At 40.5% G+C, this 15,421-nt stretch overlaps 1 protein-coding gene across 8 annotated transcripts in view; it reads right to left on the bottom strand.

The window, feature by feature from the left end:
- Positions 1-15,421, bottom strand: part of LOC107272536 (POU domain, class 6, transcription factor 1) — an 85,654-nt gene that overhangs the window by 9,434 nt on the left and 60,799 nt on the right. For all 8 annotated transcript variants that reach the window (XM_015749775.2, XM_015749776.2, XM_015749777.2 and 5 more), the window contains exons 3-5: positions 1,380-1,548; positions 1,130-1,288; positions 848-1,036 (exon numbers count right to left, since the gene is read on the bottom strand). In XM_015749775.2, coding sequence (XP_015605261.1) covers positions 848-1,036; positions 1,130-1,288; positions 1,380-1,548 — 517 coding nt within the window. The remainder of the gene's footprint in view (positions 1-847; positions 1,037-1,129; positions 1,289-1,379; positions 1,549-15,421) is intronic.

Here is a 15,421-nt window from a genome sequence, read left to right as displayed (position 1 = left end):
GACTTGATATAGACAATGTCGTCTAAACCGCAAAATCATATGATTGTAATCCACGTCTTAGCAGGCCTACGATTCTCGTTTCCATCCCTGAGCTACTGTTCCTTGAATATCATTTTGTTATTCTCACAAGATCAGGTAAGTCTCAATGGAAAATTTCTCGTCTCATCGATATATGGGATTAGACGTCCATCGTCGATACCAATGCAAATATTATTCCCTATGGCGAATTCCATAACGCACACGTATCTCGCTCTGTTCCATATTCTAGAACTCTAATCCACTTAGCCGCAGAATCTCGAAGTTCCCGATTGGCAGAATACGAGGAACTTGGTGGAAACGAAGTTAACGTGGACCGCAATCGATATAATAGTGGCCGAATCCGCGGGATATACGATGTCCAGCCTGAACCCTGCAGGAAGGAGGGAGGCTTGTAGCAAAGGACCGAAGAGCAATCGGGCGGCGGGGAGGGACGGTTCGAAACCAGAGCTTCGAAAGGGGATGGTAGTGAGACGTTAATTATACATTGAAATTAGTTGCAGAGTTTGCCCTCTGCTTGGTTGTGCCAGACTAACGCCACTAAGTATGGACGACGGACCTGCAGGCCTGCTTCGAGAGTAGCCCGAGAGATAGCCGATATTATGGCGCTGCAAACTCGATTGTTTAATATTATGCAGCCGCGCGAGTCCTGATTAGGACGGCTCTCTACGAAATCTGGCAACCGGTACAACCAGCTCATTGTGCAGAGTCATTAGTGCGATGCTCGTTTGAAATTATTGATCGATACTCGTTATCACCAGAGAGGATTCTATACGTTTACGGAATATATCTCAATGCAGCATCTGGTTACCTTGGGAAGTCGGGATAAGTAACTGCGCACCCTGTATGCCCTGAATCAACTGACCGGAAGTCAGGATGAATTGAGGCATCGCAACTGGTTGCGGTTGCGAAAGTAACTGCGGTAATGACTCCATGGGAGCTGTGCTCGGTGGCAAGAGATGAGGTGCGGCTGCTGTGCTGGACGACGTCGGTAACGTTCCTGTCGAGACATTTTTATGTGAGTATGATCAGCCGTACTTCTTGAGGTCTTCGACGTCATGTATTTAACGATCAAAATTAGAGTCTGACGTACCCGATGAGCTCACGGTTAAATTGAGAGGAGTGTTGATGAGCTGATTGTTGGTCAGTCCTGCTGCCATCCCCTGGAAACCAGCCGCGAGGGATGCAACTTGTGGGAGATTCTGCAGACTCGCCAGATTCTGAAGATTCTGCAAGGTGACCATACTGGCCACTGAAAATTTACAAAATTTCAAACTGAATATTCTGTCTCTTTTGAATTTTTATTTATTTAGTTATTTCTTTCAAATGACCACTCTACTCACTTGTTCCATTGAGGTGTGTCTGGGCGGCGGCTCGCGCGTGATCTTTACTCTCGGGGGGCGTGCTTGGTTCTCGCGGTGGTGAATTATTTATACCACTCATCAGCATCTGGTGCTCGTGCAGAGCACCTGAACCAGGTTCAGGACTCCCTGCATTACTCCTATCACTGTCCTGCAACAGGAAGCGTAGCAATTGTTGGTAAAATGTCATACGTGGTAAATTTTTCGTCATCATAATAATAACTGATATTATAGCGACGCGTAACTTCAGAGTAAAATAGCGCGAGGTTCTGGATTCCACTATCGCTAACTCTCATTTGCGCTTTACATAATTTTTACTGGCAGATAATAAAGACCAAACGACACGGCAAAGTGACACGATATTGCCATGCGGCCATTAGACGGAATCCCCGTGCAAAAAGGGTGCTAACTGAAAAATACGATAATAGGGCAAAATAAAGTTTTAATTTACTTCACGAATCTCCGCGTAATGGTAAAAGCGAAAAAGACATTTTTCCGACATCCCCTAAACCTTAGTTACTTTCGTTTTAAAATTAAAAAAAAAAAGTTCACACGTGAAACAAGCTAGAATCGTACAGGCTCGTCATAATTTTTACTAAAATGGCCAATTATACGCTAACCCCATCGTTCCGGAATTTTATTGCGGCAGGGACGTTAAACGCTGAAAATTGATTAATAATCATTAATGCCTCGACTGACGCATGTTCGAACAGCCGATGGCGCAGATTTTCAACGTGTGACGTGAAAGTATGGTACGGGATAAAAATTTAAAAAGAAAATGAAAAATAAAAAAAACCTCGTTATCCTCGTTTGCGCGGTATAATTGAAAGAGCCATAAAAGGTATTTCCCGTGGAATGTAAGAGCGAGTATAGTAATCGAATAAGATTCTACTCGATACGCTGCGATAATGCATGCATATTTAGGCGATTCGAGAGGAATAATTAGCGAAGCGAACAGGCAGAGAGTGCGCTGGTCTTTTCCAGTGGTGAATGTGTTCGTGCATAGACTATGTTTCTGTAGGATCTATAGTGCCCATAAGTTGATATCTATACGGTGTAGGTACAGAGCACTGTACGGTATAGTTCAGTTCTTAGAAGACAATCTAAATTATAATAAATCGATGGTGTACGGGGTTGCGATGCTTTACTACCTATCCGTTCGGTACTGTGTGGTATGGAGTGATGTTACCGGCGCGGCCTCTTTGCATAATGGCATGGAAATATGCCGGAACGTGTATCGCCATAGTTAGATACAGATTAAGCGTTTTAGAGCTCGGGTAGCCGGGAATTCGGAAAAGAGTCGCCGACGCTGTTGCTGTTACCTATAACGTTGTCGCTGGATGACTCGCTATGAATAAACCAGCAATACCTTAGCTCTCGATATTTTCATCGCCCGACGTAGACGTTGAAAACGTTATGGCAAAATCACTGGTTTTTCTTGTTAATCAGAGCTTCGAAAAAAAGTACACATAAATTCAAGAGTTTGATTTTCAGAAGAAGACAAAAAAAAAAGTTGAATCAGTCGCGCTGGATTGCTATACATATATATATATATTTTTTCGACAAATAAGAAAAATCGTTGAAATTTCTATAGAGGACTGACGAATGCGCGGCTATTGGTTCTGTATGAAAAAATTAATAGTGAAAAACGCGCAATGAAAAAGTGCAGACGAGGAGAAGCAAACGGGAGGGAGGAGGAGCAAGTTCAATTTTTCGTGTAAATTCGTAAACGGTGGACAGCGAGAGAGACGGTGGGTATCGCATATTAAATGGGACGGTGCCAGAGGGATTAGCCGAACGGCTCTGGACGCGATTTTGCTTGTAAAAATGTGCGCGGCCATTGTAAGCCGGAGAAATGTATGTTTACGAGCGGGCAGACATAAAAATAAATTAATCAGCCTGATTGGCCCGTAAAACGGAGCTCGGCTCGACGGCCATGGAGATTCGTGGGATCGAATGCACACGAATTGTGTGACCGGGATAGGCAAACGGTCAGGCTCGTAGTGAGAGGCGCTACGTTAATTCTCAGTAGCTACGGTCCCATTTAATGGCTATATCTATACGGCTGCAGTCAGAGAGAATAGGGTAAAGAATGATACGCAACGAAACCGTAACCTGTACACCACGTATCGGGGAGGCGCAGTAACGCGTATTATAATACTGTAAATTCGTATGGAATCGTTGGCTGTTCGATAGTAAAAAATCGTTAGCGCGACGCTCGAGTCGTCTCGCTAATGCAAAAAAACGTGGCGGGTGTGGTGGGCGTGGAAAAAAAAAAGAAAAAAAAAAGGAGCGAGAGAGCAGGAGAAGGAATAACGAGTGAACAGAGGGAAAGAGACGGAGAAAGTAGAAATGTAACAATAAACATTACTTATCGGTGCCGCCCTTTAGCAATACAGATACGCGTCGGGCGTACGCGCTCGCAAAAACACAAGTTTTTTGCAATAAAGTAATTTAACCGTTTGAGTTATGGGTAATTCCTATGGCGCGGCTCCGGGTCCGCCCATTGATTAGTATTAATGACTTAGCTGCACTCATTTCGCCCGAATAAAAGTAATTGGATTTGGCTTCGACCCCGGCGGGCGCAACGAAACCGTGCGCGCGTGTAAAAATACATTAATATCTGTTTGTGCTTAATAAACGATAGCTAGCGGACTTTAGACTAATGGCCTTATTCCTGAATCGGTAATTCGTAAATTTTACCCTACAATCGCCGTTACCCAAATTTCCATCCCTTAATCAACTACGCGTATGTCCACCTTGTTTCTTATGTAGGTAAATATTGATCACGTCTTTTGAAAAAGATAACTCAACATAATGCAAATTCTTGATTGTCTTTACTGATACATTATTTATTTAAACGATTCGAATTTTTAATTAATATATTAAAAATTCAAAAATCGTTACGTCACAGCAGGTTTCTTTAATTAATATATACATAACGCGAATGACGAGTTCGCATTGAGCGAGAATCTAGCCAAAATCTAGGGAGGGTGGTTGCAATTATCACGTGGTCATTGCGAAGGGGTGTTATCGGGACTGGAGAGCTGACCACCCCTCGACTGGGGTCCGCTTTGTCTGTAAGTGTAATTAGTCCAGGGTGGGGTTTCTGGCTCGCTGAGGGGTTGCGAAGCTAGGGTGGTTCATCCTGGCCCCCCTCCCTCCCCCCCACCTTATTTATATGCAAATGAGCTTCATTTCGCGATATTAATGTTCCACCCGAGTTGGCCGAGCCGGCGCAAAGGGTGCGCGAGTAGGATACGTGGAAAAGGGTTCGTACGCGTTCATACGTTTATGGTCGTTTCATTTGGTACCCGTGGCTATCGATATTGCGTAAATACGTACAGCTCGGTACTACGGTAACCCACCCCGTACAATATTAAGCCAACCCTGATAATACAATATATATACAACCTACTCGATTCACCCCTCTTTGCCATTCCATACAAAAGCTTTCATCCCCTGATTCCTTGAACAGTTTATATATTCCACCCTATACTTATTTACCACTTAATTTTTTCATCCTTTGGACGCGTCTCCCTCTTAAATTACGGATTTCACCCATAGTTATCATCCAGTCAGGGAACTAGTCAAGAGTTTATCGCGATTCTCATTCACGAGGACGCATGAATATTCAGCGACACGCGGCACTCCGTTAGGTTTCGCGGAAGTCGCGCGCGACGCGCTTCGTCAAAAGAAGGGCAAATACGAAAGCCGATTAACACAGCGCACGGTCACGCCGTGTTACGCGTTTGAGTTATAAGTCGCCCGTCTGATATGATTAAAGATTGCGGTACGATGAAAATTCATTAAGGATATCTCTGCGAATATTTAGTTAAGTAGTACGAACATTCATGCCAACCAGTCATATATCTTACGGCGATCAATAAACTATCAATGCAAACGCTACAAGCCTTGTATATAGGTGCATGGTAATTTTTACGAGAATGAAAAAAATAATGAAAATTTAAAAAATTGTCTTTTTAATTCGCAACGACTCAATTCGAGTGTTCTACTTCTCGATGATTAATTTAATCCAACGAATAGGAGACTCGAAAACTTGTTATCTAATCGGATCCTCGACTACTCGCTACACTGTATATCCCGTATAGATAATGACCGATTTATCGTAACGAGTAGAGCGTGGAAGTGGGTAGACAGACCCCCATCAAGCCCCAGTGGGGTAAATTAACAACAGACGAGCCACTTGAAACATTACCGAGCCTTCCTAGCGGAGCAAGACGGGGGAGGGTTCACTGTTACCTTACTCAACATAAATTAGGAACGATAGAAAGGGTAGATTGCGACTGTTAAGTATAACGACCTGCAGTATGAAAGCAGTGCCCGAAGGATTCGCGCTATTTCGCGAAATAGCGAATAAGGTAGCGGGTTCAAGGTAAGTAATGAGGATGATAGGGGTGGGAAGGGAGGGGTTTGAGAATTTCTAGAAATTTAATAGTGGGCTAATGACAGTAATTATTCTAGACTCGACGGTTTCAATTCCACGTGTCATTAATAATTCAAGAGCGCTATAATTATTGGCGATACAATCGATTTATTTTGTTGGTACTGGAGGAAATGGCTGTTACGTAAGACATTGGAGTCTGCGTTACATAAAATTTCATATTTTTGAACATTTTTCGAGAAAGTAGGACTATGCGATTTTCCATGTAATCGTGGCAGGAGGGATACTGAAATTACTAAATATTAAAATTAATAACCATTGATCATTAGCAATGCGGCTCTCAAACTGATAAAATTCTGGTTAACGAAGTGCCACGAAATTTCACTTGTAAATCAATGGTTCGTTATATAGCTAGATATACATAATTTTAAAAGATTACTTCCTTAAGACAGTCTAAAAATATTTTCTTAAAAAAAAATGAAAAATTTTCTAAGTATTTACATTTTGCAACGTATTAATCGACATTGGATTGCATAATATATTTTGCCAAATTCAAACGTAATTTGCAATTTACTTAAATGAGTATTATACCTAAATGAGTATTATTATATTGGAGTAATATAATTTCGCGTAAATCTATTCGTGTTCTCGTTGTTGAGGGTAGTACAGTGGTCGAAAGGGTTGGTGCGAGGATGGCTAAGGGATGAGAGTTAGAACATAGGGAGATGTATATATAGATATACAGTAGAAAGGGGTCGGGCATAGGGCCAACCGATGTATGAATATACATGACCTTACCGCCAACCCTTACACCACAACGGCGCGCTGCTTACATTATTGTATATCTAATTCTGCGAGTGGTTCTCTGAATTTTGCAAATTTCCTACCACCTTGGCGTTACGTACTCAAACCAATTTGAAAGCATCGTCAGGAGTCGACCAATAAGAGAACCACTGTCGACTCACGACATTATGCAAGCAGTCTACATATTATATATTCGGCCTGGGATTCAATTAAGTTTGGTTGGACCATCCCCTAGAGTTCTACGCTAGGTGTTCCGAATCGTCCCTATTCTAGAGCACCCCTTTGGATTTTTCATGCTCCCCGTATAATCTAACGTCACTAGTAATACGTCCTATACCTCGTTCAACCAGGAAAATAAAAATATAATTTGTCCTTCCCAATCGTACTAGCACGCTTGAATTATATTTTTTTTTTACTATTTCATCTTTTTAAATAATTCATCTATTTCCTGCAGCTCGTTGCATATGCTTTTCGCGTAACGTCGTAACGTATTTGATATTTAACAGTTATAGCCAATAGGACAGCAATAAGGTTAATTGAAATACGTCAAGTAGCTACGCAGTGGGAATAGTTCGACGAGACGTATCGGTGGAGTCAGCGTCACGGCTAACTACCCCAAAACACGTATACTTCCATACAGCTGGATAGGTAATTAGTGGGAGCACGTGGGCATACTTTAGAAGGGGGTACGATATATATATATGTATATATATATGTATATATATATATATGTATATACACTTTTATACCAGAAATGAGGCTCAGCTCAGTCAGTGTCGGGGGGAGGAGGGGGGGAGGTATGATTCTGGGGACGATGTGAGTGAAAAAGGGGGTGTTCATGAGAGCGCGAGAACGAGAAAGAGATATGACGGTTAGAGAGAGATGATGATAAAGGGAAAGAGGGTGGAAGAGTAGTAGGCTACACGAGCGTTCCAATAATGACAGAAAATTGCGCGCTTCTAGCTTACACTGCGCGCGGACACTTAATTCAATTCAATTGCGATACAGTTCGATAATTCGATTAATTAAAAAATATTCCAGTACCACTCGCTTCCCTAGCCATATAATCCCCCCTCGTTCTACCACACAACAGAACCGACGTGAATTTTGAAATCATTTCGGTGCGATTATGAGTGATATTACGTGTTGTGGAGTATAAGGTTACCTGCAGTGTTTTTACGTCGGCCTCATCGTCGCCTGCTACTCGGATGCACGCGTTAAAATCGGATATCTGCCAATTTGAGAAAAGTTACGAACATATTCAATTTCTTTTTGCATCAGCTGTGATTGGTTTATTAGGTGACTCGAGTGAGGGATAATTCTGAAATTGCAGATAGTTAAGAGCATTCGACGCTATTGACGATTTTACAAGCCCTTTCGACTCAGTGTAAGTGACGCGACCCTTATACACTTTCAGTCCACTCTATAAGTTTGTTAACCCTTAATTTTTTTATATAAGTATACTTTTTGCATACTCCGTCCTGTCGCGAGAAATGGTTACTGCGCTTGACTCTTAAAAAGTCCTATTAATTTACAGTTTATAAGAAAAATTTTTAACGCTTCGTTTGCAAGTCTTTTTTATGGCAGATCTCATGGACCTATTATTTTGAATGGGGAAGATGAGTCAAGATTTCATGACGGCTAAGGTCATGAAGGGGGTCAAATTGGGTCGATTGAAATTGTGATAAATAATTTTGATAAATTTTGCATTTATCAGCGATAAAGATTGATTCGAGCGAAAGATCCTAAAGAGTAGAGAGGAAGCTTAAAATTGTTAGTGAAATTCGAGAGTCAGTTGAAAAGTGGGAAAAGTTTTCTTTGGTTTGTTCCGAGAGGCCATTGTGAATATTACAATAATTCGCTTGGGTATCATAGTGATATTAATAATAATGCGTTAATTAAACCCACTGATTTATGCCTTTCATATTGTAATTGCTCCGCCGAACTCGACTCCAAGCGAACAAACCCCCAACCGGGCTCAGACCATCTTTCACCCGCGGAAAGATAACGCGAATAAATTAATTAAGCAAAAAGCAATTAATACAGACGGATTTTCGTACCTTTAAGACTCACTTAGCTCGCAGCCTCCTACGTCACGAATGGTATCCGCGTTAACTAAGTCGCGTTTCAAGAATTGAGCATTATCACGAACTTTGCAAAATTTCGCATTACAAAAACGATACACTGTAATACATCGAGCTTGGATCAATTCCAAAAAAAGCTCTTAGAGCATTACCAGTACTTTCATTTAAGGAAAAAATCAATGAATTTTGTAACGATACAACAAAAATTTAGAAATACAAAAGAAAAGCTAAGAGCAGCCATATAATTGAATCCTCAAGTATACGTATAATATAGTGTAAACATTTGATATGATAAAATGCAAAAAAATGATCGAATTCCATCGCGCGAATATCCATCGACAGTCGGTATATATATATATAAAATGGTACAAAACTGAATTTTCATTTCGCACGTCGCACGTAAATCGTCACTTGAGTTTATTTGCTCCGCGAATGGTGTAATATGCTTAGTGGAGGCCATATTTAGTTTACCGTCCGGGTATAATGTCTTTTTAGGTACGTTAATTAACACTATTCATTTTGCACAAAGGTTTCTAATTACGCACTGTATAGAGCCATAGACTTAGTGCCGTTCGCTGCACGGGGATATTATGTCCTGGTTGTACGAGAAAGCAAGAACGTTGGTTCGTACAATTCTTTATAATCAAAATGTATTGAAAAAAAATATTCCAACGAATTTTGAGGTAACTTTTGGAGTTTACGGAAATTTTCAAAGATTCTTCCTATACCGTGTTATAAATTTAATTCCTGTGGTCTATACGAAATGTGGAGACTATACCTCTACACGAATCCAGCCAATAGTTGTCCACCCAACTCGGTTAGTAGTCGCATTAATTAATTATAATTAAGTTTTAGTTGACGCGAGCCTGAAGAGAGGAGTAAGCAAAGTGGAGAGAGCTAGTAGCTACGCGACTCGCATTTTGAGTATTACCGATATTATGTAGATTTCTCGACGACCACCCTCTCTTCCCGCTACCCTTACCGTTTACAAGAAACCACCCTAATTCACCTAAAGCGAACTACCACCATTCGAATTCATATTGTTCTTCATATAGTTTATTTCACGAATTTTATATTGCTCGTACGACAAATTTTCTTTCACGGCTGCATACTGTATATTACAATGCGTTCGGCAATTTTTCTGAAAAAAAAATTCACTCAGGATGTCTAATATTATTCAGAGAAACGTCTATTAAAAATTTACATATTATATGTATATATATGTATATATTATAATACGATACCGAAATATCTAATTTTCCAAAATATCATATAAGGATTCGCGAAAACTGAGAGCGCAGACATGTCGCCGAGTGGTATAGTGGCAAGCTAGCTAGGTTGTAAGAAGCTGTTAATCTTCGGTAATAAACTGTATTTTCATTATAATACGACATGAATATGCAACGGCGATAATGGCCTTAATATCCCGGCATGCATCTTCCTGTGCTTTACGGGCTGAGCCTCCTGCCTGAATTTGAGACGCCCCGAGTGGATTTCGCAATAAGGTTCCTGTCACCCACTCAGCGCCATCTTTGTGGCGACACACATGCGTCAGTCTATATACCGATTAACAGCATCGAGTCCACGCTATATATATTCAATTACTCGTAAGAGAGATTACAAAAGTGTCGCTAGCTAAAACGATCGCCTTAAGGTTTATCAATCAAGTGAACTTTCACGTGGAGAATTGTAAATGAAAAAAAATGACAAAAAAGGTCTCGATCGATATCTCTAAGTAATCCGCTCTGACGTAATATAATGGTGAAGTAATTATTTGAAAATTTGTATAATTCCAAGAATCTATTTTATTTTTTTCAAATCCTCATCGATAATCACTGATAATGTATAAAGCCGAAAATGGGTATCGAAATCCGAGCATTTAATGCGCTTCCACGAGGTATTCCGCATTCCGATGGCCTTAATGTAACTTAATGTAAGCAGCCGGGACTAAGGAGTAATAGTGGCCCAGCCTACCGACAATCATTTATCTTAGTTTATTGCCAACTGCGAGGAAACAAACACCACCGGAATACGCAACGGCGCACCATTAACCTCTCGTTCCCGTTCGCCAACCTGAGCTTAACTGTGTCCATCTCCTCTTTACATGGCCGGAGCTTTCGAGCTGGCGTTATAACGACGGAAGACTTGAGACTTCAAATAACGTTAGAGCGTTGAATGTAAATGTCGACGACGCGTTGAATTAGACTTGACAGAAAATCGCAATCTCCGTCGATTCCTTACGTCAATAAATCAGCGTATTGTTGCGGGTAGAAGAAAAAAAAGATTACGTTTAAAAAAAGGGGTTATTCGGCAACATTGAAATTGTTGACAAGCTCCATGTATACGAAAATGAGAATGTTAAATGGGTAAGCATTCGGTGAAATGCCCTATCGAGTTTGTGGAGCGATGGCACGAAATAAAGGACGGCGGTTCGTTACGAGAATGTCCGACAGGAGAAAACGTAATTAGAAAGTAGATAGGATCGGGATCGTATCGGCAGAGTGTAATTAGCGATGCGATGTCGAGGCCATTCGTCATCGAAACGAATTACGCCTAGCTGCGCTTGTAAAGTGCACAAACGAATACATTTCGGGAATGCTCGAAAAGAGGAAAGAGAGAATTGTGAGACGGAGAGTATATGCCAGAGAGAAAGAGAGAGAGGGGTGAAAGAGGAAGGGAAGGGCGAGAGAATAGGAGGGACGGTTTGAGGGATAAAAAAAGGGATTGGAGAATACGGGAGAAATGTTTCTGGCATGGAATATAATGGGTGCATCGCGTACGAGTATAATGAGATTTTACAGTGCAATTCACATGAAGCATTGAAAACAGCTGGAAAAAAAAGAGGAAAGGATGCATCGGAATTGAAAAAAAATAAAAAAAAAAAATTGAGAGAAGTCGGAATCGGACGTACCACCCTGCCACCCTAAACGTACGTTGTCAGCAGTGTAGTATCATTTGAATTTTTACTTCAGATTTTAGATCCGTGCAATTTGTTTGTTAAATTGCATTAATAAGGTCGCATTATTGATTAAATGCATCCTTGTGTGTTAAACGATCGATTGCAAGTATCGGTGTACTCGATGAGGGTATTCTACGAAGTTTACACGTTTGTTATTAGAATGAAAGTTGGGATTAAAATTTCATACGAAGTATTGACATTTGCTATGCAAATTCTGGATAGTGCATGCGCTAAATGGTTTAATCGAATAGGATTTGCCATATTAAAAACTGTCAAAAATATATAACTACTACAGAGACAGGGAGAGAAAGAGAGACAGAGAGAGAGAGAGAGAGAAAGAGAAAGAGAGAGATAGGTTTTGTTGCAAGATTCCCGAGAATTTCACCCTTTGATGATCGATAATGCATTCTTTGAGTCCGTCATCCAAAGATATACTCTTTTTATTTTTAAATTCGCCTGCAATCGAATTCTACCTGCCTTTAGCGTTGCTTTTGGCATGGCACTCGATGCACTTTACCAATAGATCAGTTCGATCTGTTGCACGGGACCGCACGGTATCCCAAAGCATCGTCTCTGGTATCAGCATGTAGTATTATTGACACACGAGAGAGTTGAAAAAAAAAAGATCGAGAGGCAAGGGTAGCAGCGCAAAAGGAAGAGAGAAAAAAAGAAGGGAAAAGCTTAGAATAATAAAAGAGCGATGCACACGATTGGCAGATTTCGGAGTTGGCAGGAGTTAAAAGCTAACGGGTATACACACGAAAAGTGCAATTCATCGTGCACAGGAGTTGACCTTATGGGAGATTGTCGATAAATTTCGAATGCGCTTGCAAATTTATTAGTCTTTTGATAATCATCCTACAACAAAAAATTATAAACAAAAGATTCCACGGATGGCGAGACCTTTTCGTGGGTCAACCAGCGAAGCGGGAGCTTCGAAAAAAAAGCTTTGACGCTCTGTACGTCATTCGCCGTCCCAAACCTGCTGGCCGGGCTATATTTAAAAATCGGTGCGCTCTCCCGGAAATTCCCTATACAAAGAGAGAGCCGCGCTGGTTACATCGGGTTTATTAAAATCTGTAGCTCAGTATATAACCCCGTCCCGCGTGTATCAAACCGTGAACACGGAGATACCAAAAACATACGTGTGCTACTTAAAAATAATCACACGAACCATATAATTACATATTTTTGCAATTTTCGTTTGAAAATGTCATACGGACTGTACGAAGATTACGGTACGATTTTCTTTTTATTACCATTTATGTCATTTTTATCTTATGTCATATCTGAAAATTTTACGATCAGAGCATGCGCTCCTGGATTCAGATACACGTTATCATGTGTATGTATATACACATATAACCACTAAACTTTCACGCGAGAATTGACTTTCTTTACTCTATTAAAATTTCATCATGGAGGAATGACCGTTCGTAAAGCGAAAATAGGATATCTGTCAACACTTGACTTTTGTAAGTTTGACATCGGTTGTATTTAATCCATTAGGAGTCTGCGAAGTGTAATACGTATACAGGGCATACACAAAGTGAACGAAGGTACCACTTGAATTTTTTGACAACTCGCGACGTATCCAATTTGTCAATGACGTTTATTAAAACGAAATGCTGTCAGGCGCAGGAGGGAGTTGGTCCTCGCTGTAGAGTGGAAGAGCGTGAAATAAAGGAGAAAGGAAGAGAAAAAGAAATTAACGAGGAAAAATCAACGAAATATATATCGTAGCTCCGAGACTCGGCGACACTTATGGGAACTCGTTCGATAATGGCGGGTTCTGTTATCGTTACTCTATATTATATATATATATATAAATACACAACTTTTTTTTAATAATGCATGCCTGTTAGGAAAATTCGTAATTAAACCGGAAAAAAATACCTATCATATTGACAAAAGCTTTTACATAACCGAGCAAGCTCGACACAACGCATCGTTTTACCATAGCGTTCCAATCTACGTACGGTAGAAAGGGTTCATTATTTTTAATTAAACAAAACAATAATAGGCTTATTAATTAATTGATTAATCAAACGTTATATACGTGTATTATAATTTATTCGGCATGCATCGCGCAGTCATCTTCGTTCACGACCTTCCGGTCCATTTTCTACATCGTGTGGATCCGCCTTAACTCGGTCGAACGTAAAACGTACACTGGTCTCGATTGAAAGAATAAAAGAATGTACCAACAAAATATCCAAAGGGCGAAATATAAAAAGAAAAAAAAGAGACACCCACGACGAAAATTAAACTATTGAAACAAAGAGAAAGCGGACCGAGATTAGTGGCGTGCCACTGTGAATCGCAATGGTCGCGGCTAGTGTGTACTTTATTTAACGTAATTTCATGTGAGCACCATAGAACCAACAGTACCAACCTAGGACCCCGTGAACTTCCCTTGTATTTCCCTGCACCTATGTATTCCTCTTTACTCTTGGTAGACAAAACGAAAGCGCGAGACTTGCGGCGTTGAACAGCGCGATATAAAACGCCTTTGTCTTGCAAAAAAGCCTGTAGACGTATATCACGCGAGCACGTTACCACGGGCATTGTTTCATTTTCGCATAATTACTATGAAGTCACGTTTCCAAGTTAAATCTCACCCAAAATAAAGGCCAATGTTATTATCGATCGGTCACTTTTGTCACTCGCGCCTTAAGAGAGCGCGATACCGTATCAGATAAATTTTCTAAATTTTTTACTTTAATTAAAAGAAAAATACTTATCGTTAACGTATCATAGGATGAATTTTTAACGACAGCCAACATATTGCAATGTGACGTACATTATTTGCAGACAGTTGTCCGTAGAACGTTGGATAGAAATATTGTTGTTTTGTAGCTCTAGAAAAACTATGTGTATCCCATTAACGCCAAGCGTCAAATGATAACCAGTCTCAATATCAATATCCATAATTATTGCCAACACTGTCGAGCATATCTCTCCTACCTACGGATGGACAGGGGGCCCCGTTAATTCGATCGCTCGGCTTCGGCGAGTCTCATTTCTGTCAAAACGAAATGACGTTCATTTGCAAATGCACGAAAATGCATTATTTTCATTGTATTCGTTGGTAGCCGAAACGCATTGTGTCTGCGTGAATGCAGAAACGTCATAGAAACGATATCCGCCCGTAGTAAATGCTACAATTTTTTATGTAATTTTATGGAAAGCCGATGAATAATAATAACGGTACGATACGCATTTTCCTTTTGATATGAAATTATAGGATGCTCCGTACAGAAGTGAATATCGGCTTGTGTCCTCGGTTTACGCAATGTCGACACAGTGGGTGGAAAGTCAATGTGTCGAAAGAAAAAAAAAGTCAGTAACGAATGAAATAAAAAAAAGGGATGAATAGAAAAAAAAAACGTTGAGGACGTAGATGTTGTAAAAATGTAGCCTGTAAATCGGACGTATTGTATCGGCCAGTGGACAATGCGGCACGCTCGATGCGCAGGCTGCATTTTCCGTGCGAGTTAGGTTTATTGTCGGATTTAAAAAAAAAAATGTATTTTTCGTGGTAGCAACAAAAAAAATCACCTGACGTAGTAGGTACGTGCTATTTGTCACCCAGCAATCCAGACTGCTGAATAGAAATGGTTACGATTTGCCAGTTCGAATGTGTAAACGTAAAATAAAAATTTGCGAGAACGTGTATGCGGTGATATATATGAATTTCTCGAGAACTGTCCTTGTATTGTCACTCTGAAGTAACACCTCGAGGTTAGCCTAACCTAACCTAACATAATCT

Source organism: Cephus cinctus, unplaced genomic scaffold (genome assembly GCF_000341935.2).
Source record: "Cephus cinctus unplaced genomic scaffold, Ccin1 Ccin1_scaffold1184, whole genome shotgun sequence".
NCBI lineage: Eukaryota > Metazoa > Arthropoda > Insecta > Hymenoptera > Cephidae > Cephus > Cephus cinctus.
This window is presented reverse-complemented; position numbering and strand designations above follow the sequence as displayed.